Here is a 23729-nt window from a genome sequence, read left to right on the forward strand (position 1 = left end):
ACCACAGATTGAGACCTAGAAAGGAGTGAACCATCACTTCGCTTCCCTGCTTTAAGGTGGTTACTAAAGATGGCAAATCAAGGTGCATCATATAGCATGCAGTTGGAACTTAGATTTCTTCTTTCTGTACTTACAAAAAGCTCATCGCTGTGGTTTAGCTGAAGAACTGCAGGTAGCACCAGGATGGCTCATAAGCAAGATGCTACCCTGTTGTGTTTTCTAGCCAGAGATACTGATGGAAGAGAGATGCTGTTTAGTGCCAGCATGGCACTTGGTGAGCCCTGGCATTGTGGGTCTCAGCTTCCCGTTTTCAGCGCGGTGTGGATTGGGCCTTCCCTTCTTAGTTCCACATGTCGAGTCAGTTCCACAGATCAGGGGCTGCTGCTCCCATACCTCACAGATCATCGGTGCCTGACCCATGTCTCCTCTAAACCCACGCTGGTGCTGCCTGTCCAGAGGCCTCTCTTAAGAGTGTTCGTTTTACATCTTATTTAATCTTTTCAGATTCTTCAGAAGATTGAGGGCATTTTAGGCACTTTGGGGACTGAGGTTTAGGACCTTGAATAATCATTTGCCAAGGCTGCATAGCTAGTAAGTGGCACCCAGAATTCTCCTTGCTTCCCTCACAGCCACATGGACCCCCTTGGCAGCTGCCCCAGACTCCCTTTTTGGGCGGACAAAACAGCTTGCTCCTAGCCCTCTCTACCCAGTGTTTGCCGAGAAGACTGTTCGTGTGTGAAAATTGTGTTGATTGGATATTTTTGTAGGAGGGTGTTCTGTTGCTTCAGCCTGGGCAGAGTAGAGCCCCAAGCTTGTCAACACAAGTCTGCAGGTCAGCTGTTCACAGGAGGTGTGGCAGTTTTGTCCTGGTTTGCGCGGGGTGTTAATTCTGACGGGGCAGTGCTGAGGCAGTGCACTACGCTGTTCAGGCCCCATGTTGCAGACTGGTATGTGCCATCTCTGCTTCAGCCCAGGCTGGTAGATCAACCTTTTCTCTGCTTTCACAGGAACACAAATGGGTCACTGTCCAGAAAGCCAGCGGTTTGAGGTCTAGCCAGTGTCACTGTTCTTTTCACGGTATCAAATAGAGCTGCTCATGTGGCATGCAGGTGGATGCCTGGATCGTCACTGATTTTTTCTTTAGGTGCCAACGTGCTTGATTTGCTAGAGATGAAGCTGGTGGAGCCTGTGCCTGGGCAAGGCCTTTCCTTAGGCCCATTTACCCAGCCACCCAGCCACTGGCACAGGGGACATGCTTATGTGTGGGAGACCAACCTTGCACGCGACTAAGTCGCTCTCCGCGGCTGGGTGCTGAGGCGGTCAGTCGCAGAAATGTGACAAGCTTTCCCCACCCTTCTTGGGTTCGAGGGTTGGTGTCTGGTGCATGGGTGTGTCTTGCTACAGCCCCATGGGTGAAGCTATGCTCACCTGTTCCTTTGTAATATAACCCCTTGCCCTGTTTAGGATAGAATCTTCCAGGGAAGTGCCTTATGTGTGTCCCCTCCTCTTACTGTGCCCTTGGGTGTGGCCTACCCAGGTGTCAGTCAACCTGCTGACAGTGGACATCATGAAGATAGACTCAGCCCCCTGAAACCTGACCCCTTGCCTCATTTGAATAGCTTCTCCTCAATAAAAGGGCTCAGCACATGTTCTCGCGCTCGCTCTTCCTGCGGACTCTTAAGGTCAGAGGAGCCATCACAGTGACCCCAAAGAAAAAGGTATTTGTGTCTCTTGTGTGGTTATTTTGTGCAGCCTAGTCAGCCCAGTTTTCCTGGAGTGACCCCTGAGCCTTTTAGTGGTGAGAACAGAAACCCTGCAACTTATGCCCTCTGAGTGCTTTATCCTCTGGAGGTATCTGAAATCTGCCTACAGTTGGTTGTAGAATTGAGCCAATCTTTCTAATAGTTTGGGGTCCCTGGAGCAGGCTTGGGAAGAGAGCTGGCACCCCACCACTTTATAAAATGGTTGTAAGAGAAGCCTCCAGTGGAGGCAGCCAGGCCAGGCAGGAGGGGTGCCAGTCAGGAGGACAGGAAAGGCAGAGTTGTGGCACTGCTGTACCTCTCCTTGGTGGGAGCTGGCCATCTCCTGACCTGCTCCCGGCCAGGTGCGCTGCATATCTGGGGAGCAAAGGGCCTGGATTAAGGATGTTCCACTAGAGTGGGCCGGGGGGCGGAAGGCACACTTCTCCGGCTCAAGCAGGCAAGCAGTGGCCTGGAGGAGGGGCAGCACCCTCACCCCCCGTGGCCTGTGAGGCAATGTGGAATGGGGTATTAGCGTGTCAGGACGGTGGCCTGCCACTTGCCTGCATCTCACTGCCAGTGCAGGACTCCTCTGGACCCTTCTGGGGCTTGTCACTAGGGCCTGGAGTCCTGTCTTGGAAGTGACTTGGGAGGCTGGTATGGGACAGAACCGGGTGAGGTTCGGCTTCAGGTGTGTCTCTGGTGTTCTCAGTGGTGAGCAGGGAGGGCGGCAGGGAGGGCTGTTTCTCCGAGCCTGGAATGTTGATGCAGAGTGGACGGGCTGCACTCCCTGCTCCGCTCACGACTTTCTGCCTGTCTGATTGTGAGTCTCAGGGAAGCACCGTCTCAGAACCAGAGGGACGAGGAGGAGATGGCCGCTTGTTCGGCGTCCTGTGGGGGAGAGCCCACACTTAGAGTGCCTCCTGTCTGGGCTTCTCTGTCTTCACAGCACGCCTGAGGCCCACAGAGGAGTTGGTGGTGTTCACAGAGGGTCAGGGCTCATCGGGGCTTCACAGTAGCAAGGTCAGGGTGGGTTGTGTGGGGGCCAGGCCTGGCTGGGGGCAGACTTTGGCTGACCAGTTAATGAAGAAGAACCAGAGAAACACGTGAGGGAGGCCGTTCCCACCTCACAGGGTCCTGGCTTCAGTACATTTGAATATTGGCAGAGCATGTAGAGCATGTGATTGGCACAGAGTCGGTGCTGTATGTCTGCAAAGTGGTTCTGTCTCTGCTACTTGTTACAGTTTTAATGCTGCCCCTCTGTGATGAGGGTCAGGGCGTTCCCGAGTCAGTCTCCCACTTCTGTTCCTGCCTTCTGCTATGAACTGTTCCCACTGAGCACCGTTTCTGGTCTTCGTTTCTTAGTGGAAGAACAGAGATGCTTGTGTGGGCTTGGGTGTGGACACCTGTGTTTGCATGCCTGCCCTGCCCCAGGCCTGAGTTGCTGCCTCCAACTTCAAGCAGGTAGGAAGCTGCAGTGGCTTGCCTTCACCACAGCTTTCTGGAGCATTCACTGAAACGCACACTGAGGGCATGAATGGGCTGGCGGCAGCGAGGCTCTTGGGGTCAGGCTTTGGTGGGTACCTGCCCTACGAGGAGCAGCATGTCCTTTTTGGGAAATTGGTGATTCTTTCTTCGTGTGACTCTCCTTTGTCACCACGGTGCTCACTCTGCTGCCTTTCATATTCTTTTTGCTTCCTGGGTGATCCAGACTCACCGCTTAAGGAATTGCTCAAAGCATGAAGTGCACTTCAGAGAGCTTCCAAAGCTCAGTGTGGGCATAGCGGTTTCGCCTAATACACAGGCTGTTGTTTTGACCACTGCTTGTGCTTATGCTCTGGTCGTCAAAGCACATGCACACAGGGTGAAAACGGCATCCTGTGAGCCTGGTGTAGACCTTCAGAGTGCCCGCCACAGTGTGGGAGGAGAGCGCAGCATCTTCACACCTTGGCAGAGCCAGTTGATGGGGAGGCCTGGAGTGGGGGCTGGCCACAGTCTTGGACTGCTGTGTCACCAGACCCTCAGTGTATCTCGTGCTAAGTGGCCCAAGGCTGCTAGTTGCTGCAGAGGAAAGGTGGTGGTCTGGCCCTCTGTCACTCTAGAAAAGCAGTTATGCTTTGGATTTTTTAGGCGGACAGCCATTATATAAGAATAGACACTTATGAAGCAGTGTCTTCCACGAAGGAAGGGCTCGCTCGATAGTCAGTGCCTGCTTATTGTAGGCCCACGTCTCCTCTCTGGGTGAATTTTCGGTGTGTCAGATAGATGGTGAAGTTGTCAGCAAACCATCAAAGAAGACTGTTTAGAAACTCTCATCTACCCTTTGCAACAATATTAAAGTAGACAATCTGCTTCTGGTCAATTTTTACTCTAAATGGCAATCTTTGAAAAATGGAGTACGTCTGTCCTGGAAACGTGTATTTGGCAGCTGTGCCCACCACAGTGAATGGCTTCTTTACTTTAGTGGGCCCTGATTTTGCTCACACTACTATTTTGGGGATTCCTGTGTGTTTCTTTGACTTAGGTCAGGAGCACAGGTTAGACGCTCTGGACTTTTGGTCAGGGCTGGTTTTCTGTTCTCTGCTGCCACTGCTGTGGACCTTGGGCACATCATTGAGTCCCCTCAGGCGGTGGTGTTGTCCGCTGAGCTGGAATGACTTTGCTCATGTCCATCGTCTTTGGCAGCGGGCCGAGTTAAGTCAACACAGCATTTGCATTACCTGGTTTCAACACGGGTTCAATTCTGGCTTTTTACACCAAGCCGTGAGTTTCCTGTGACCTTCACAGAAGGTGTTCCTGTAAGGATTCAGCCTTTCTTAATCTTTTGTGGCTTTTCAGAAATTATGAGGTTGATGTTCAATCTTTTCTCCCTGTTTGGAACATTAGTGAAAATTAAAACATGGTTGTTTTATATGTATTCTTATATTGAGAGTCTTTTTCTGCTCTAATAGATGGTTAATTTTTATATGTTCCATTTATGATTAAGAAAAATTAATTGCATTCAACTCTTAAAAGCTTAGCATTTAAAATATTTCTCTACTGGCACTCAGTTATTGAGAATACTGAAGTCTCCTACTATAAGTAGACTTCTCTATTTTCCCTTGTTCTATTAAATTTTTCTTTATATATTTTGGTACAGTTTTATTAAATACATGTAAGTTAAGGATTTCTGTATCTCTCTGAAACTTGTATTAAGTAGCGACCTTGGCTCCTTTTGCCTTACAGTCTATTTTGGCTAATATTAACATGGTGAAGTTAGCTTAATCTTGTTGTTCAGTGTATAATTTTCTATTTTTTTTTCCCCCCTGGAACTGGGGATTGAGCCCAGGGCACTTTACCACTGAGCCACATCCTGAGCCCTTTTTATTTTCTTTTGAGACAGGGTCTTGATAAGGTGCCAAGGCTGGCCTTGAATTTGTGATCCTCCTGCCTCAGCCTCCTAGTTGCTGGAATTACAGGAGTGTGCCACTGTGCCTGGGTCTTTTTCTATTGTTTTCTCTTTCTACATCCTTAAATTTTGGGGATAGCTCTTGGAAACAATGTTTTGCTGATATTTTAAAATGTGATCTGACAGTTGCTAGTTGATGAATCAGTTCATTACAGTTATTGTTTCTGCTCTTTTGGGATAATTTCTCACATTTTGTGTGTTTTGTCCAGTTTTGTTTTTGTCTTTCCTGGTCTCTCCTCCCAGGGAGCTGGGATCACAGGCGTGCGCCACCACCCCTGTTTTCCTGGTTTTCCCAGTGGTTGTGAACCTTGTTCTTGCCCTGCTCCCCTCTAGCATTGTGGAAGGCAGGTGTCTTTTTCTGCTCTTTAGTGGCTCCTCTTGAAGGTGGGCTGCTCTCAGTATTCGTGGTCTCCCATCGAGCGCTGATCTCCCTCCACCCCTCCCATCTTGATACTCTGTTGGCCTGTGTTTAGGTTTCATCTTTGAACCTTTTATCAATACCAAGTTAAACACCATGATCAGCAGCATGGCTATGATCTGTAGGTAGGTGTTTTTCCTAGAGTTTTGCCACCTGTTTCCTCAGCTGCTTGGCTGTCACTTGAGGCCTTTCTTCTGGGGCCACTCTTGGAGCTGCTTCCGCACACCAACTCGGCGTTGGCTTCTTTGGAAGGCCTGCTCTGGGTGATTGTCCAGCCAGTGTGCGGTTCTTGGCGGGCAGTTCGTTTCACTGTGCTCCAATCCCTTCATTCTCTGCAGAGGTCATCCTCAGGCCTGGTCAGAATGCTGACCGCCTTGCATACTTTGTCTTGATCTCCAGGTCCTACATTTTTCTATGACGTATTGGGAAGTGGATTTGGCTTTAATTTAATTTCAATCATGCTTATAAATAGTCCTGCTTCCTAATTCAGAGAGCTAGTGTACTTAATTTTTCTTTAATTCTGGAAAATTCCCAAGTATCAACCCTTAAGAAATTATGTATCCTCTGTTTTTCTTGTGGCTCTGGGCCTCTGTCAGCTGGGGGGGGGGCGTGTTGTGCAGGGGCGGTTGTGCTGTTATTTTAAACAGAGCCTGTACTTTGTCCTGTGCCACCTCATGTACTGTCTGGTGGCCATTGCGTCTCTCTGCCTCATCCCTTCTGGTTTCCAGTCTGTGCTGCATCTTTCTTCACATTTTTATTCCAAGCAATTAATTCTCATTGGGCATTTCTAATACCAGCTGAAATTTTTTATTTCAATAATTGTAATTTTCTATTTCTAGACACTTCATTTGGTTCTTTAAAAAATGTTCCTGGCAAACTTTGATAGATGCCAGACCCATCCATATCAATATTCATTTAGGAATTGGGGAGTAATTGCAGGTTGGATATGTAACCCTTGGGCTCTCTGTGAGCTGGACTTGGACCTCGGCACCATTGTCCTGTTTGACCACTGTGGCCGTGGGTTGAGCCACGGGGTTGTGTGCTGTTTAGAGTCTGTGCTGCAGTTCTCACACGTCTGGATAAGTCTCTTTGCCTACGGACACCGTGTCAGGTGGAGAACTGAGTGAGAGGCTGTGGCTGCCCTGTGGTTGCTAGGGTCAGCCAGTCCTGAGTTTTCCTGGGGGTAGGTCAGATGGTGCACACTGGATTGAAGGACCCTGACGTGCACGTGTTCCTCTGCTGTCTGATGCCTCGCATTCTGGAAAGCTGGTGCCCGTGCTCCTGCCACCTCGCCTGCAGAGCCTCCCAGAGGTGTGGTGCCCCTTCACCTCCACCTACACAGAGATGATGGTACTGTGCGGTGGCAGCCCTGACACCATCCTCAGTTCCTTCAGTCACCTTTGTCCCCTTTAGCAGTTAGTATTTGCATCCTGCAGACTTGAGCTGTGTAACCCGTGCACAGCATTGTCTCTGAAGCATTTAAAAGGCCAATATGGAAAAGTATTTTAGGCAAGGCTCCTCAGACACCCTGTGGTGTACGCCAAGTTATACCTGCATCAGGTGATTGCTTAGTGGAGCTTGATTCTGCCTCTTTCACCTGCTCAGCCTGTGCCAGATGCAGGGAGATGGCTATAGTCTCTAAAAATAGCCCTCAGATGCCTAATGTGCTCATTATGTGGCAGAGTCTGTGGATACCTGCTCCTCCAGCTGGGGATCAGATTATGTCCCCCAGCCAGGGCATTGTTAGCCCTTTAGCAAGCTGACTGCAGCTGCTATTCAGGCTCAAAGGCTCTAATCTCCTTTCAGTCCTCTAAGCCTTCACTCCGTAATCCCTTCCAGCAAGCGGTACACTCCATGGCACAGTTGGCCGCCTCAAGTATGCCTCTTCCATTCATTTTGCCCTGATTATCTTTTTATCTCATTAAGTGCCTATAGCTCTTGTGTTACACGTTAAAATAGATAGACACATCAAATTGGCCTTAAAGATACAACTTGGTATTTTCTCCTTCAACGCAGTGGACTGTTACAGAGTCGAGAGGCTTCATTTCATTCCCGACTCTGGTGCTAATGAGCCATGTGAACTTGGAAAAGTCAGTTAACTTCACTGGGCCTCAGTTTCCTCATTAGTAAAATGGAGAGGCTGGGTTCCTGCAGCGTGATATCTGAGCTCTTCCCAGCTCAGCCGTCTTGTGGCTCTGGGCCTCTGTCAGCTTGGGGGGTGTTGTGCAGGGGCGCTGTGCTTTGTGCTGTTTTAAGCAGAGCCTGCACTTTGTCCTGTGGCTGGGCTTCATGCAGAGCCTGTGCTTTGTGCCATAGACCTGACTTTGTACAGAGCCTGTGCTCAATACAGGGGCTTGGTTTATACAGGCCCATGCCCTGTGCTATGGCTTGTTTTTACATGGAGCCTGAGCTTTATGCTGTGGACTTGTTTTGTAGGGAGCCTGTGCTATGTGCCATGGTGTGGTTTCATACAGAGCCCATGATTTTTGCCGTGGGCATGGTTTCTCTCCGAGCCTACACCCCATACTGTGGCCGTGGCTTCAGGCAGAGTCTGTGCTTTGTGCTTTAGGCATGGTTTTATACAGAAGCCTTGGGCCCTGCCCTCTGGGGGCTCCTAGTCACTGTACTGTTAATTCAGGACAGACAGTTACATCATAGGACCTAATTTCTTGGCAGTCTTAAAAACAGAGATGAAAGGCGAATGCCGCCCTGGCTATTACAGTGTTTTCCTTCTGAAGTGGGTTTTTCTTTTTAAAATGCCTTGGTTGCTTTGATATCTGCTGGGTGTGCATTGAAAGCTCTGCTGTAGTTCACACAGCATGGAAATCTTGAGCTTCAGAGCCAGTTTGTACATCTCCGAGGGCATACCCCCTGGTTCTCACTTGGTGCTGTTTATCTTGAGCTTCAACCGCTTCTGAGGATTGGAGTTGCCAATAATGCCTGCCACAGTCCTCAGAGCCAGGATGCCTCTGCTCATCCAGTTTTGTAGCCATGGGCGGCTCTGGGGTCAGGGTGTTCAGCCGGTGCCTCCTGTGTGCAGAGAACTCCAGCATTCTGGTTTCAGGTAATGTCTCATGTTTACAGTTTTCAGTGTGGGACTTTGAACTCACTTTGCACTCACCAGATTTTCAGAGCAAGCTCTGGAAATAAAATTGTATTAGGCGTGGTTTTATACAGAGGCCTTGGGCCCTGCCCTCTGGGGGCTCCTAGTCACTGTACTGTTAGTTGAGGACAGGCAGTTACATCATAGGACCTAATTTCTTGGCAGTCAGAAAACCTAAATAAAAATTTAACATACTAGATATTCCTTAAAGTTTTCTTCTTTTTATAAACTGATTTTTAGAAAAATATATTGATTGATTAGTATTTTGCAAAGTGTCAAGATAGGTCTGTGTCCACCATCCTTGATCTGATCTGTCCCAGCCAGGAGGAACGTCCTTTTTTCACTCTGTTCTTGAACATGTCCCTACAGTGTTTCCTGGCTTCCTGGTTTTCTTTCATTAGCTTTTTAAAAAAGAGTTTAACCTTTATTTTATTTACTTGTTTTTATTGGTGCCAAGGATCGAGCCCGGTGCCTCACCCTTGTTAGGCAAGCGCTACACCCTGAGCTACAGCCCAGCCCTTCCTTTCTTTATTTACGCAGTTCATTCAGGGCATGTGACTTGAAGATGACCGGATACAGAATCCACCAAAGTTTCCACTGGTGATGGACAGATAAGGAAAACGTGGTACATAGGTACGGTGGGGACATTCTCCAGGACGGATAAGGAAAGAGAGGTGTACCTTGGATCTTCAGCCTGTTACTTGTACAACTGGGATGAACTCTGAGGACCTCATGCTGAGTGCAGTGAGTTGGGGCTGGGAGCTCTTCGTCATCTCACTTGGATATGGAAGCTGAGACCAGCTCACAGAGTAGGGGGATAGTGGTTGTCACCAGGGACAGAGTCAGCCTGGGCACAGGGGAGAGGTTGGTCAGCGGGGAGCCAGCCATAAGGAGTGAGTTCCAGGTAAGTTCCTCGGGTGCCTCCTGGTAACTGGGGTTCATACCAGTGTATTGTGTGCCTGGAAATTGGTGAGAGATAATTTTAGGTGTTTTTCACAACAGCAGCAGCAACAACAAAATAAGTATGTCAGGCACAGTGTGTGTTACTGGCTCCATGTCTTGTTAATACACTATAAATACATAGTTTTCATTAATTAAAAATAAAGCTCCTTGTACCACACCACCATCTGCTGGGGGGCACAGAGCTATGCATGAGTACCTACTTCTGTGTATGTGCTGCAACAGGAGGTGGCCGTGCTGGGCAGTCCACGGCTCTGTTGGTCCCATAGCCTCGGGTGGGAACTGTGGTGGGCATGAGTCCTGTGGTGGGGGCCCGCTCCCTTGTGCTCCCGTCACACAGCGGCTTCCTGGTTGTGTGCTCACACTTGTGGCCATCTGTTCAGGGGAGAAGGAACTCTCCATTTCTACAGGTGGATGAGGCATGGGTGTCCCCGTGACCCCAGCTGGCCTGTGGGTCTCCATTATTTCCGTCTTTTTCTTTCTAGTGTGCTGACCAGCCAGCCAGGCCACTGGACACACCCTTAAGTGTGTGCCTCGTGCCTTGTGTGCTACAAAGATGGTCGGTGCAGTGCTTATGGCCTGCGCCTGGAGGCAGGGTCTTCTCACATCGTGGCTCCCAGGCATCCTCTCTGGAGGGCTGCTGCCCCTCTCTGGCTTGTGCCTCTGTGCTGCGCCCTCCCATCCATAAGCTGGCCCAGCCTCTTCTTTCTCCTTCAGCAAGGAATACAAGGTCCACAAGTGGTCTTGGGGTGCTGCTGAGTCCTGTGTCATCTAGGTACCTACTCGGTACTTCTGTGCCACCCCTCCACTCCCGGTCTTCCTGGCTGTGTCCTGGGTGCTCTGTCTTTATAGTGGATAGCTGCTGACTGTCTGACCCCATGACCTGGTCGATATGACTGGGCATGACTCGTGAGTGGCCCAGGGTCAGGGTTCTGCCTGTCAGGGCCCAGCAGCATGGCAGAGCTGGTTCTCACATGGAGTCTCTCTGCTGGAGATAGCATGGCCTTCCTGCAGCATTGCAGCATTTGCCATCGACACCTTCTATGGTAGCAGGGTCCCGAGGTAGTGTGACCCCAAGGTGGGGCTAGCTGCCTCCTCCCTAGCTGAACTCATGACAGGGCCACTCAGCCTCTCCTGCTGGGTGGATCCCAGTGTCTTAGGGGCATCACCTGCAGTGCAAGGAGGCTAGCTGGGCACCACACCTCCTGGGGGTGTGTGACACAACACCGTTGGTTTCTCGCTCATATGTCCTGCTCTTCCCTTGAACCTCGCTGGAGTGGCAGGTCCCTGAGTCTCTACAGCCTGCCTCTTGCACCCTTCTGCTGCCCAGGCAGTGTGCCGTCATCGGTGCACTGGGTCAAGTGGTGCTCCCGGGGTGTCCAGAGCTCTGGACTCCGGTGTGACTGGAGGAGGGAAGCTGCCCTGGCTCCGCAGCAGCCTGTGGGCTGGTTTCCTCTGCTGGGCACACAGGCGGCTCCTGACCTGATTCTTCACTGGGGCGGGCAGGTGCTTCTGGAGACAGTGTGCAGACATCATGTTCTAGAGGCTGTGAGTGCTTTGAGTCCACATCTGGTGCCACATCTGTGAGCAGGCCTCCTGCTTTGTGAATCTTAGTGTAGTCTACAGTCATTGTCTAGGGCCTGCTGCCCTTCTGCAGAGGCCAGTGTGAAGTGATCCAAGCTATGCCCCTGCATCTCCTTGATCCCTGGAGTAGGTGTGTGTGTCCACATCCCAAGAGGCTTTCCCTTGACCTTCCATGGCCACAGACCCAGGATGGACATGTCATAAGCTGCCCAGTGTGTCAATCGCATTTTACGTGTGTGGGCCACAGAGATGACCACTGAATGGGTCCAAGATCAGGGGACTGTGGGGGGCCGCTCTGAGCTGTTTGCAAAGCCTCTACTTGGCCTTGAAGCTCAGGAGGTTTGGTCTGCCATTGCAAGTCATTCTGTGGCTTATTACGCAAAGCACATGACATTAGTCTTTACTTGGCCATGTAGGCTGCTCTGTAGCTCCAGAGTTGGGTGTTACCCTTCGGGCTTGGACAGCCCACCCCCTGCCTTACTGGGTAAAGAACATTCTATGGAAAAGCCTTTGTGTATCCACCATATAAAAATAAAAACCGTGGGCTCACTATCTCCTTCGAGTGTGGAGGCAGGACCTCAAGGTCGCAGAGGCTTCACGCCCTCGCTTTTCAAAATTATTTGTGTCGTGATTTTTTGCCATATTTTGTGGCCAGCTCACTACACATAGCTGGGCACAGCATATCTTGCCTGTGTGGGCCGCGGACGAGAGGACTGTGTTTTAAGCTTTACCTGTGCTGTGCCAGGAGTCCATTTTCTTGGGTTAAATCTTTGGGCTCTGGGCCACTTGCTTTCCAGCTTTGAAAGTTTCCTTCTCTCTTCTCTCCTGGTGGGTTATGTCTTTAGCTCCTCTTGGGCCTGTTCCGGGTCTTTGGGGAGCCCCTGGTGGGGGTGTGCGTTTATTGTGGTGTTGCCTTTGGTTGCTCAGTGGCTGTTGTAGTCAGCTTTTTTGCTGCTGTGGCCAAAAGACCCAACAAGAACAATTTTAGAGGAGGAGAAGTCTATTTGAGATTCATGATTTCAGAGGTCTGGGTCCATAGACATCTGACTGCATTACTCTGGCTCCAAGGTGAGGCAGAACACGGTGGCAGAAGAGTGTGGTGGAAGAAAGCAGCTCAGGACATGACAGGAAGCAGGAAGAGACTACTATTGGCTCATTAGGGACAAAATATAAACCCCAGAGGTACACCCCACCTGCTCTAGTCACCACCCAGTTAACCCCTCCAGGTGGACTAACGTGCTGACTAAGTTAGGGGGCTCAGACCAGCCGTTTCACCTTTGAGATTTCTTGCGTTGTCTCACATGCGCTTTGGGGGGACAGCTCACATCTGTTTCATAACATTGCTGACCCCACACTGTCGAGGTGATGACCTCCAGTGTGGCAGGTGGTGATGTGCACGGACAGGAGTGAAGCCTCTTAGACGCCCAGCGTGTCACTTGGGCCTCCTACCTGAGGCAGACTTTGAAGGGAGGCAGCGATTGGAGTGTTTTAGCCTTTGTGGTCACAGGAAGTGGTCGAGGAGTTGCATGAGCAGGCAGTTCTGGAATGTAGCTGGGCAGAGTCTTCCAGCACAGGACCTGGGCCAGGGACGTCGGCCACAGGCTGGTCTATCACAGAATGGCCGTTTTACTCCTCCTGCCACCGTAGTCCTGGTGCTTCCCTTTCTTCTGCCTCAGGTGGGGCGTCTGTCTCTGACCCTTAGGAAGGTGACCGAGTGGGCCCCTCGGCTGGGTCAGCGCTGCAGGGCTCCCCTGCTCTCCCAGGTAGAGCTGCCGGCTCCCTCTGGGCCGTCTCCTGCCACCCCGGGGCTCTGCAGGGGCACTGCGTGGCCACGCGTCTCAGCAGGAAATGGACGTCTGTGGAGATGGAAGCGGAAGGCACTGGGCCTCGCCTTCCCCTAGTTGGCAGAGGTGTTAGCGTTACCGTGTGGGCACACCGCTCTCTGTGGGATTCCCTCTAAGAGTCCCGTGTTTTCCTAACACTAACCGAGCATGCGAGAGGAGCACTGGGGCCCTCCTGCAGGCGGTGTTTGACTGTGGATGGAGATGGCAGCCAGGAGGACTCGTGTGGACACCTGTGGCTCACCTGTGGTGTCGAGGTGAGCGACCATCCAAACTAGGTGGGTGGCGTGCTTTCACACTCCTGAGGCCTCATCCCTGCGCGGGGCCCACGTGGTGTCTTCGTTCCTGTGTAGGGAATGCCACTGCCAGGTGCGTTTTCTTCTAACATCCCACAGGGTGTGTCGTGGTCTTCACTTGATGCCACTTGATTGCTTAATATTTGGACCTGATCATTGAGGTGGTCTTTAAAAGAGAAAGGAAGGTGTTTAGCACATTTGCAATTTAAGATTAAATGGAAAGCAAAATTCAGAAGGGTTTCTGTTTAGGAATTTCGTGTTTCATTTGATTTTGTAGAACTTGGACACACTGAGAACTTTGTGGAGGCCAAGTGCTGGCCCCGGCCCTTCTCAGCTTGTTCGCCCAGTGGCTTTTCAGGGGGCGCTGGGAAAGCCAGGTCCCTGGGCCCTGAGGAGCGAAAGGCTGAGCAAGCAGGCTGCGGGGCCACTGGAGGCAGAGCCGTGAGGACCCCGTGTTAGTGGTGGTGGGGGGACATCATGGAGGGGCTGCAGGTGTGGGGCTGCTCTCTGCTGGCTGCCGGGGCGCGAGTGGGGTGTCTGTCTTCAGGCATCTCTGAGTGGCCTTGCCCTATGAGACCAGATGCTCGCACCTCGGGTGAACGGGGCAGGCCCAGGCGTGGCAGCGTTTCCGGACATCTCACGTGCCCAGCACCTGTTTAGGAGACCCCTGAAAGCCGTGAGCAGAGAGACCTATTTAGAGCCCCTCAGACATGAGCTGCGTGCCTGCTGAAGGTTTCCTCATCCCTTGTTTGGCTCCTATTTTGAAGAGCCGTTGGAAAACAGTGGGAGGAAGTTGATTTTGAGGAGATCAATTTTTTTTTTGAACCACAATGAAGGCTTTAAATCAAGGACAAGGTGGGCTCACTGCTGCTGTCTCTGGGCGGTGCCTGGAGCTGCTGCCGCCTGCCCAGCAGACGGGGCAGCCGTGGCCGTGTAAGTGTGCTGTGCTGTCTGCAGACACCCTGCTGACTTTCTCCTCTGTTGCTCAGCCTCCGACAGCCGAGTCCAGGCACGTGCGGCCGTGTGGAGGATGCCCAAGGAGCTGGAGTCCGGAAGCCAGGAGTCCCCTGACGACTCTGCAAGCACCGCCCAGACCCTGGAGCTGCTCTGTCACCTGGACAACACAGCCCATGGCAATGTGGCCTGGTAGGATGCTGCATGTGGCATAGGCCTAGGACGAGCCTGCAGGCTGCTCAGGGGCCTCATTCTGCGCAGGGACCACCTGCACTCTTGACAGACGCTGTGCCTCCATTTGTCTTTTTGTTTTGTTTTGTTTTTAGTGTGTGTGGGGGTCCTTGTTGTGTTCTAGATTAACCTGGCTTCTGGAAGCTCACTATATGCATGGTGCAGAGCCTGTGTCCCTTCTTTTCCTCTTGGTCTAAGCAGTGTTGCCCACAGTCACCTGACAGAATCAGCCTGCCCTGTGCAGGCTTTCCACAGGTGGTGCCTCACGCCGAGGGCAGCCAGCTCTCTTCCCATGGCCTTTGCTTGAAGGCTGTGTGCCTGGTTTACCATGTCCTAGGCCTTCTGTTGTTTCTGTGACTTCAGCTTTGTTTTCCCATCAGTCCTGTGGTGTGTCAGGCGACAGGAGATGTGACTGCCATTTGTAGAGGCTTTCTGGCCAGTGCTGCCTGTGTCGTCAGAGGTTGGCTGTGTCCACTCACCTAGCTACTCCAGAGGCGCCTTTGCACAGCAGTCATGGCTGGACTCTGATGGTGCTGAAGCCATGATAACATTAGAGGCCATGATTCCCAGGAGGGACTCTGGGGCATGACGTTATGGGTATTTATAGTGACTGCGATCACTTTGCTTAGTACAGCGACACTTGGATGTGTGTGTATGTGTGTGCACACTCATGCATCCGGAAGGAGGCCTGTACCTCTCTATGCTTGCTTCTGTCCTAGCTGTGCCAGTGAAACAGATTCAACCCGTAACATGCTTGCTAAGCATCTGCTGCATGCGCCCTCCTAGGCTCTAGGGACAGCAGGCGAGTTCTGGGACCTGGCCTCGAGGAGTCCCTGTCTCCAGGGGAGACTCAGAGTGTTGGGGGCGGGAAGTTGTGGTGATGAGTACTAATGAGCTGTGTGCCAGAGCCCTAGAGGAAGCTGCGAGTCAGACTGCTCAAGGACTGAGTGTCCTGAGGTGACACTCGGACAGGGCTGAGTGTTGGTCCAGGCTCCATTGCAAGGCCTGGTCCTTGACAAGGTTTTGGAGCAGTGCACAGTCAGGCAGTCTGAGCTCAGGAGGCCCCACATCACTGAGGAGGATTTGATTTTACCGTGGTTTTGCTTCCGCCTGCTCCGTGGCTCTTCCTTTTTAGAGAGCTGCCCTGAGTATTCACCTCATGCCCGACCTGGCGGATTTGGTGGCTGGTGAGTCCTGAGGCCCCAGGAGCAGTTGCTTTCGTGCTGTCACTTGGCGGCCCACCTTTAGATTCCCTGTGCACGTCTCACAGCTCCATCCAGAGTCCCACATTCAGTGGCCACGTTGCCCAGCAAGCAGACATTTGTGTAGGTGTCTATAAGCATGCACATTGAGTGTGTCCCTCGTCCCTGGAGGCACAGTGGTGTGGGTGCAGACAAGCCCCAGGTGGGCCAGAAGTTGCTCAGGAGAAGTTGCTCAGGGAGGACCATGAGAGCAGAGATGGTGAGCTCAGGAGGGGCTGTGGAGCCATCAGGCTGCTTTCCTGGCTGCCTACCTTGTGCACGCACCTGTCAGATGCCATCCAGAGAGCAGGCTACACGCCTTGTCAGGAACTGAATGCTAAATATTAGCTTGGGACACTAAACTGCACCATGCACACCTCCCATGAAAGGGAGGCTTGTTGTGAAGTGGTTGTGGTGTTTAAACACAGTCGGCTGTTCTCAGAGTCACTGGAGTGCTATCTGTTCTGACTTTGCCGCTACTGTTCAAAGCATTTCTTGAGCTCTTCTCTGTCATCTAGAACATCAGTGCATATTTTTCCCTGTGTGTCTGTTTTGAGTGTTTCACATTGAGGTCATTGCAGATTCAGCAGCAGTTGTAGGGAGAGCACAAACCCTGTACGCCCTCCACCGGTCTCCTTGGTACCTGTGGCAGCAGTGAGAGGCCACCACCTGCACGTCGGCTCTGCACCTTTTGCCAGCCCCGTGTGGGTCCTCATGCTTGCGTGGGAGCCTCCAGAACAGTCTAGAGCAGCTCCCCCATGGGTCCTTCCTTCTTTAATATCTGCAAGCACTATCTGTGCTTCATCCCTAATTTGGTCATTTCTAGAAGATTATATAAGTGAAGTTATGCACTGTGTAACCTTGATACTGACTTTTTAATTCCCTGAATTGTTGTGTGTGCTGACTAACAGCCAGTTTCCTTGATTGCTGAGGAGTATTACCTGGTATCATGCACCACCGTCTGTCTAACCTGAACCTTCTGGAGGATGCTGGGGCTTTGCCAGCTTGGGTCCGTCACGTGTAAAGCCGCAGTCAGTGCCAGCACGCACTGCCCTTGCCGACTGGCTCTGCCGTAGTGCCCTGGGTTCTTAAGAAAGGGTACTTCTTTCCCAGAGTGACTGCACATTTGATGTCTCACTGTTGTGCGTGTGGACCAGCCTCTGTCCTCGCCAGCACTGGGTGTGGTCAGGGATATTCAATGTTCCCTGCAATGCACAAGGACTGTCCTCACCAACACTGAGTGTCACCAGGGATATTTGATGTCCCCCACAGTGCACAAGGACCAGCCTGTGTCCTCACCAACACTGGGTGTAGTCAGGGTTATTCTTTGAAGAATCTTCAGTGATTTCCAGGGTTTATTAGACAAGAAATTTTAGTTTTGAAAATTTAAGTCACAAGTGTGATGGATCCATTGGGGGCTGGACACAGTGATCAGGGGCATGCTTTCCTTTTGGCTTATCAGTCGACATTGAGCATCACTAGGAGAGGCCCCTAGACTTTCCTGAACAATGCTGCTGGCTGTCGGAGAGCATGCAGGAAAGCTACCTAGTTCCCATGCTCCATCCACCATGTCTCCCCGCCTCTGTCATATGCCCTGCTGGCTTGGGGTGTGCTCTCCCTGTCTCTCCCAAGGGGAAGTGTTGGGGGCATCTGTCCTCAGCCATTTCAGCATCCATTTGTTGGGGAGCAGTATTCAGTTCTGACCTAGGACACCCCTCATGCTGTTTTCAGCCCCCCAACAAACAGGGTTGACAGAGTGATTGCCAGCAGCTCCCACTGTGAAAAGACCTCTAGTGCCCAGCTTGAGTGTTCTCTAAAGAATCAAGGTCCCACTCATCCACTGTGAATGCCCGACGTAAACAGGGGGCTTCATCCCCATGGCTGCCATCTCTGCTTGGTGTTCCCGCTTCTGTTCACACTCTGGGGTGATGTTCTCTGTGGAGTCCCAGCTTCCTCTGCAACACCAGCTCAGTCAGGCTCAGGGCTCCATCTTCAGGGAAGACGGCAAGAGAGCCGGGCTGTAAGCCACCTTAGGAGCACCAAGGACAGCACCAGGTGCAGAGGAGGCTGGTTCAGCACCCAGGACAGTGCCAGGCCAGAGAGCTCAAGACACAGGGAGAAGGGCTCTGGCTGTGTCCTCAGCCTGAGGACAGCACTCAGCACATTGGGTGGCACGCCCCAGCAGATATGGAAGGCCAGGCACAGAGAAGGTGGGTTCGGGCACAGAGGGCAGTGCCAGGAGGAGACCTGGACTCAAGACTGCAACCTCAGTACCAAGGACAGTGCCAGGCACAAAGGAAGATGGGGCCCAGTCCTCAGCATCAAGGACAGCACTGGGCACAGAGGGAGGTGGGCTCCAGACCTTGTTGTGAACAACAAGGACAGCACCAGATATAGAGGAGCCCTGTCCCAGGCCTCATCCTCAGCACCAAGGACAGCACCAAGCACAGAGGGAGGCTGGCTCCAGGCTGAGTCCTCAGCACCCAGGACCGCTCTGGGCACAGAGGGAGGCTGGCTTCAGGCTGGGTCCTTAGCACCTAGGACAGCTCTGGGCACAGAGGGAGGCTGGCTCCAGGCTGAGTCCTCAGCACCCAGGACCGCTCTGGGCACAGAGGGAGGCTAGCTCCAGGCTGGGTCCTCGGCACCCAGGACAGCTCTGGGCACAGAGGGAGGCTGGCTCCAGGCTGGGTCCTCGGCACCCAGGACAGCTCTGGGCACAGAGGGAGGCTGGCTCCAGGCTGGGTCCTCGGCACCCAGGACAGCTCTGGGCACAGAGGGAGGCTGGCTTCAGGCTGGGTCCTCGGCACCCAGGAGAATGCACTTGGGCTTGTGCATTCTGCGTTGGGGTGCTGGGACTGGTGGTGGGCATTCTGACCCAGGACTTCAGAAGCACCTTGTTGCATCCCAGCTAAAAGGGCTTCTAGAAGGAGCCATTTGTGACCGTCGTCACCTGTGATCTGAAAGTTGTTTTGGTTGCTGGATATGTTGATTTATCTTTATCAGAATGGTCTCAGAGTGTCCAGTGTCCTCTAGCTAGTCCTTTTCAAAATGTAAATGTGAACCAGCTGAGCTTCCTGGGGGAGCTGCTTATTTGTTTTCTAGCATGTTTTTCCTCTGCACTCCTTGTTTTGGGGGGGTTACTGGCAAACAAATCCAGGGAGTATTGCCACTGAGACACACCCTCAGCTCCCTTGTTTTGAGTAGGGACTCAACAGGTTGTCCAGGCTGCCTCAGTCTTGCAGGAGGAGACCTGCCTCAGCCTCCCGAGTGGCTGGGATCATAGGCAGGCAGTACTGTGCCTGGCCTGCCCCATGCACTCTGGAGTCACTTCTAGGGTCAGCGTGCATTTGCTCTGGGAAAGGCAGCATAGTTAGGCCTGGGCCTGCACCCCCTCTTCAGACATGCAGCTGCTTGTGCTGTCAGCATGGGCTGGCCATTTCTCTTCAGGCCCTGCAGTCCTGTGAGTGGGGTGATTTGGAATGGCCAATGCCATTTCTTCTCTAAGCTCCTGGGCTGCCACAGCCTCTCTTTGACAATCAGTGCCACCTGACTTTACTCATCAGAAATAAGTGGCAGACCTTCCTTCCCTGCTCCCTTGGCACTGAGGTGGGCCTCGGCATACAGCCTTCTGGGTGAAGTCTGTGATCAGAGGGGAACCTACTTGCACAGGGCCGTGGCATGCAGCCGCAGGGCAGGAGCCGTCCAGACCACTCCCTCCTGGGTGAAGTCTGTGAGCAGAGGCTGCTCCCTGACTGGAGTGGGTGCAGGCCCAGGGGGCCCTAGGCACCTTTCACCCTCTGGTGTGGTGTGATGTCCTGACCACCTTCAGTTCATCTCACACGGCCATATTTCACATTGGTCTGTTGGCTAACTTAAATTCTTTCTGGAACAATTTGGGACATCGATACACAAGTAGCATTGGAGTCTGCCTTGCCACTGCTGTAGACCCTGATGCTGAGAGGGGTTGACCCTAGTATTGTACTTGCAGCGGACTGTGCTTTTTCACTTTTGGGGAGCAGACATGGAAGATCTCTTTACAGTGCTTATTGTGGCATGTGTTGTGCTTCTGCAGAGCTGGGTTTCTCCTTGGGACACACATGAAACTCATAGTTAGACTTTTTTTTCAGTGTGCAGAATGGACATTAACACTGGGCTACCGGCTGTAGACCCACCGCGTTCGCTAACACGTCCTGCACTTCACACTTGCCCGCTGAGGTTTACACCACTGTCTCAGGAGCCCAGATGGAGAGGAGGTTTCCTGGAACTGTGAGGGGAAGGAGGTGATTATTTCTGAGAGTCTGCACAATGCTTCATCATCACCAGGGCTTCGCTGGCTGATTAGCCACAACAGGGTGATTGTGTGGTCTCCATCGCCTTTGATGATCAAGAGGCCCTCCAGCTGCTTAGGAGCCGTGCCCCTCACCTGCAGATGAATGTTCCCTGCTGGCGAGTGGAAGCAAAGTCAAAACACTGGGAACGTGGGCATATTCCTGTTGGGCACTGTTCCCCAAGTGGTGTATCAAGAACAGTCACACAAATCGCCTTGTTTTCTTGGATGATGAAAATCTCCTTTAAAGGAGAAGTTATTAAAATCAGTCACGACAAGCTTTTGAAAGATGGGGGTAAGTTTGAGGACCGTCAGCTGTTGTATTGTCCTTGCTCCTGCCACCATGATCCAGGTGTGGACGGAGTTAGGCATGCTCTTCAACATGGTATGTTTCTCTGGTGGCTTTCTGCATCCTGTGGCTCTGCACAGTGGCCAGCCAACCTGGCCTCCTGAGCCAGCTGCTGGGAGGAAACCTCCTGTGCAGATGCAGTAAATGTCACACTGGAGTGGCAGGCAGGCCACTGTGTGTGAGGACCTTGTTGGAAGGCAGGAAAGGGCACAAGCCTGGGTGTTGAGACTGGGGAGAGGGAGAGAAGCCACATGGGGGCCCACCAGAGAGGACGTTGCCTCTTTATTTTTTTCTTTTTAGTTCAGTGTGCCAGAAGAGTGGAAATTGGCTCTGGTTAAATGTTACTAGTTATTCTCAACATCTTGGAAAAGTTGCCTTTGAGGGTAAGACAATGTTTGATGTTTTCACAAATCCTATCCTGCGATTGCCCTGCCAATGACAATGTCATCGTCAAAGTGTGATCAGGTTTTTATGAGATCCATGCCAGTGCTGGCTAATCACACCAGACCTAGGCATCCCTAAGAGCAGGGTTTTAAAAACTGACACCTAGGAGCTACTGCCCTGTTCACCAGCTTGTTACTGATGCCGTCCATCAGCTTTCACAAAGACCCTGGAATTTTGCCCAACAGACCTTAGTCTATGCAGAAGAACCGTCTCATGGTGTTCTGGGTCCATACCAAAAATGCTATTTTTTAAAGCTTTCTTAAAGTCTCCATTGTATAGTGGGAATGGGCATCACAGTCTCCCTTTTCCTATGTAACTAAAGGGGAGTATTAGAAAGAGGGGATGTTGAGGAGGGAACACATGTAATATGCATTGTGTAGGCACAACCCATTCTAAGAAGACCCAGAGTACAAGAGTTTGGCCAAACAGTACAGGAAGTATAGGTAACTATTCACAGCAAAGAGACACTCATTCAGTTGTTCACTAAACACTGGCTCAGAAGTGCGTATCAGTCCATCCTCTCAGCAACCCAGTGGGTGTCTCCCCGCACACGTCAGCAGAGTTGCTTACCAGTGAATCCAGTGGGAAAGCCAAGAAGCTGCCTTGGTCCATGCAGCTGCTGGGACAAAATGTCAGCCACCAGGTAGCCTTTAAACAGCAGAGTTCATGGCTGTGGATTCTGTAGGCTGGAAATTGCGCTCCGCCCACAGGTCTGGTTGGCCTCGACTGAGTCACTCTGCTCAATGCTGAGATGGCCCCTGTGCACCGTATCTTCATATGTGTATGGAGAACGAGCTTGCCCTCACCACACCTGCGCTTGCCCTCACCACACCTGCGCTTGCCCTCACACACCTGTGCTTGCCCTCACACACCTGTGCTTGCCCTCACACACCTGTGCTTGCCCTCACCACACCTGTGCTTGCCCTCACACACCTGTGCTTGCCCTCACACTCCTGTGCTTGCCCTCACCACACCTGTGCTTGCCCTCACACACCTGTGCTTGCCCTCACACTCCTGTGCTTGCCCTCACCACACCTGTGCTTGCCCTCACCACACCTGTGCTTGCCCTCACACACCTGTGCTTGCCCTCACCACACCTGTGCTTGCCCTCACACACCTGTGCTTGCCCTCACCACACCTGTGCTTGCCCTCACACTCCTGTGCTTGCCCTCACCCACCTGTGCTCGCCCTCACACACCTGTGCTCGCCCTCACACACCTGCGCTTGCCCTCACCACACCTGCGCTCGCCCTCACCCCACCTGTGCTCGCCCTCACCCCACCTGTGCTCGCCCTCACCCCACCTGTGCTCGCCCTCACACACCTGTGCTCGCCCTCACCCCACCTGTGCTTGCCCTCACCCCACCTGTGCTCGCCCTCACACACCTGTGCTCGCCCTCACCCCACCTGTGCTCGCTCTCACACACCTGTGCTCGCCCTCACACACCTGTGCTCGCCCTCACCCCACCTGTGCTCGCCCTCACCCCACCTGTGCTCGCCCTCACACACCTGTGCTTGCCCTCACCACACCTGTGCTTGCCCTCACACACCTGTGCTTGCCCTCACACACCTGTGCTTGCCCTCACCACACCTGTGCTTGCCCTCACCTATCTGTGCTCGCCCTTACCACACCTGCGCTCGCCCTCACCACACCTGTGCTCGCCCTCACCACACCTGTGCTCGCCCTCACCCCACCTGTGCTCGCCCTCACCCCACCTGTGCTCTCCCTCACCCCACCTGTGCTCTCCCTCACACACCTGTGCTCGCCCTCACCCCACCTGTGCTCGCCCTCACCCCACCTGTGCTCGCCCTCACACACCTGTGCTTGCCCTCACCACACCTGTGCTTGCCCTCACACACCTGTGCTTGCCCTCACACACCTGTGCTTGCCCTCACCACACCTGTGCTTGCCCTCACCTATCTGTGCTTGCCCTTACCACACCTGCGCTCGCCCTCACCACACCTGTGCTCGCCCTCACCACACCTGTGCTCGCCCTCACCCCACCTGTGCTCGCCCTCACCCCACCTGTGCTCGCCCTCACCCCACCTGTGCTCTCCCTCACACTCCTGTGCTCGCTCTCACACACCTGTGCTCGCCCTCACCCACCTGTGCTCGCCCTCACCACACCTGTGCTCGCCCCCACACACCTGTGCTTGCCCTCACCACACCTGTGCTCGCCCCCACACACCTGTGCTCGCCCTCACCACACCTGTGCTTGCCCCCACACACACCTGTGCTCGGCCTCACCCCACCTGTGCTTGCCCTCACCACACCTGTGCTCGCCCCCACACACCTGTGCTTGCCCTCACCACACCTGTGCTCGCCCCCACACACCTGTGCTCGCCCTCACCACACCTGTGCTTGCCCCCACACACACCTGTGCTCGGCCTCACCCCACCTGTGCTTGCCCTCACCCTACCTCTGCTCGCCCTCACCCACCTGTGCTCGCCCTCACCACACCTGTGCTCGCCCCCACACACCTGTGCTCGCCCCCACACACCTGTGCTCGCCCCCACACACCTGTGCTCGCCCTCACCACACCTGTGCTCGCCCCCACACACCTGTGCTCGCCCCCACACACCTGTGCTTGCCCTCACCACACCTGTGCTTGCCCCCACACACCTGTGCTTGCCCCCACACACCTGTGCTTGGCCTCACCCCACCTGTGCTTGACCTCACCCCACCTGTGCTCGTTCTCACCACACCTCTGCTTGCCCTCACCACACCTCTGCTTGCCCTCACCACACCTGTGCTTGCCCTCTGCTTTTATCTGCCTGCAGGCAGAGTGACTTGGT

At 53.0% G+C, this 23729-nt stretch overlaps 1 protein-coding gene across 10 annotated transcripts in view; it reads left to right on the plus strand.

Moving 5' to 3' along the window:
* The window catches only part of Eipr1 (EARP complex and GARP complex interacting protein 1), a 112221-nt gene that overhangs the window by 49604 nt on the left and 38888 nt on the right, over nt 1-23729 (plus strand). For 9 of the 10 annotated variants that reach the window (XM_078029737.1, XM_078029739.1, XM_078029733.1 and 6 more), the window contains one exon: nt 14379-14535. The exons of the other annotated variant lie outside the window; for it this stretch is intronic. In XM_078029737.1, the coding sequence (XP_077885863.1) occupies nt 14379-14535 (157 nt within the window). The remainder of the gene's footprint in view (nt 1-14378; nt 14536-23729) is intronic. 10 annotated transcript variants of the gene reach the window in all.

This window comes from Ictidomys tridecemlineatus, chromosome 12, assembly GCF_052094955.1.
Source record: "Ictidomys tridecemlineatus isolate mIctTri1 chromosome 12, mIctTri1.hap1, whole genome shotgun sequence".
Lineage (NCBI taxonomy): Eukaryota > Metazoa > Chordata > Mammalia > Rodentia > Sciuridae > Ictidomys > Ictidomys tridecemlineatus.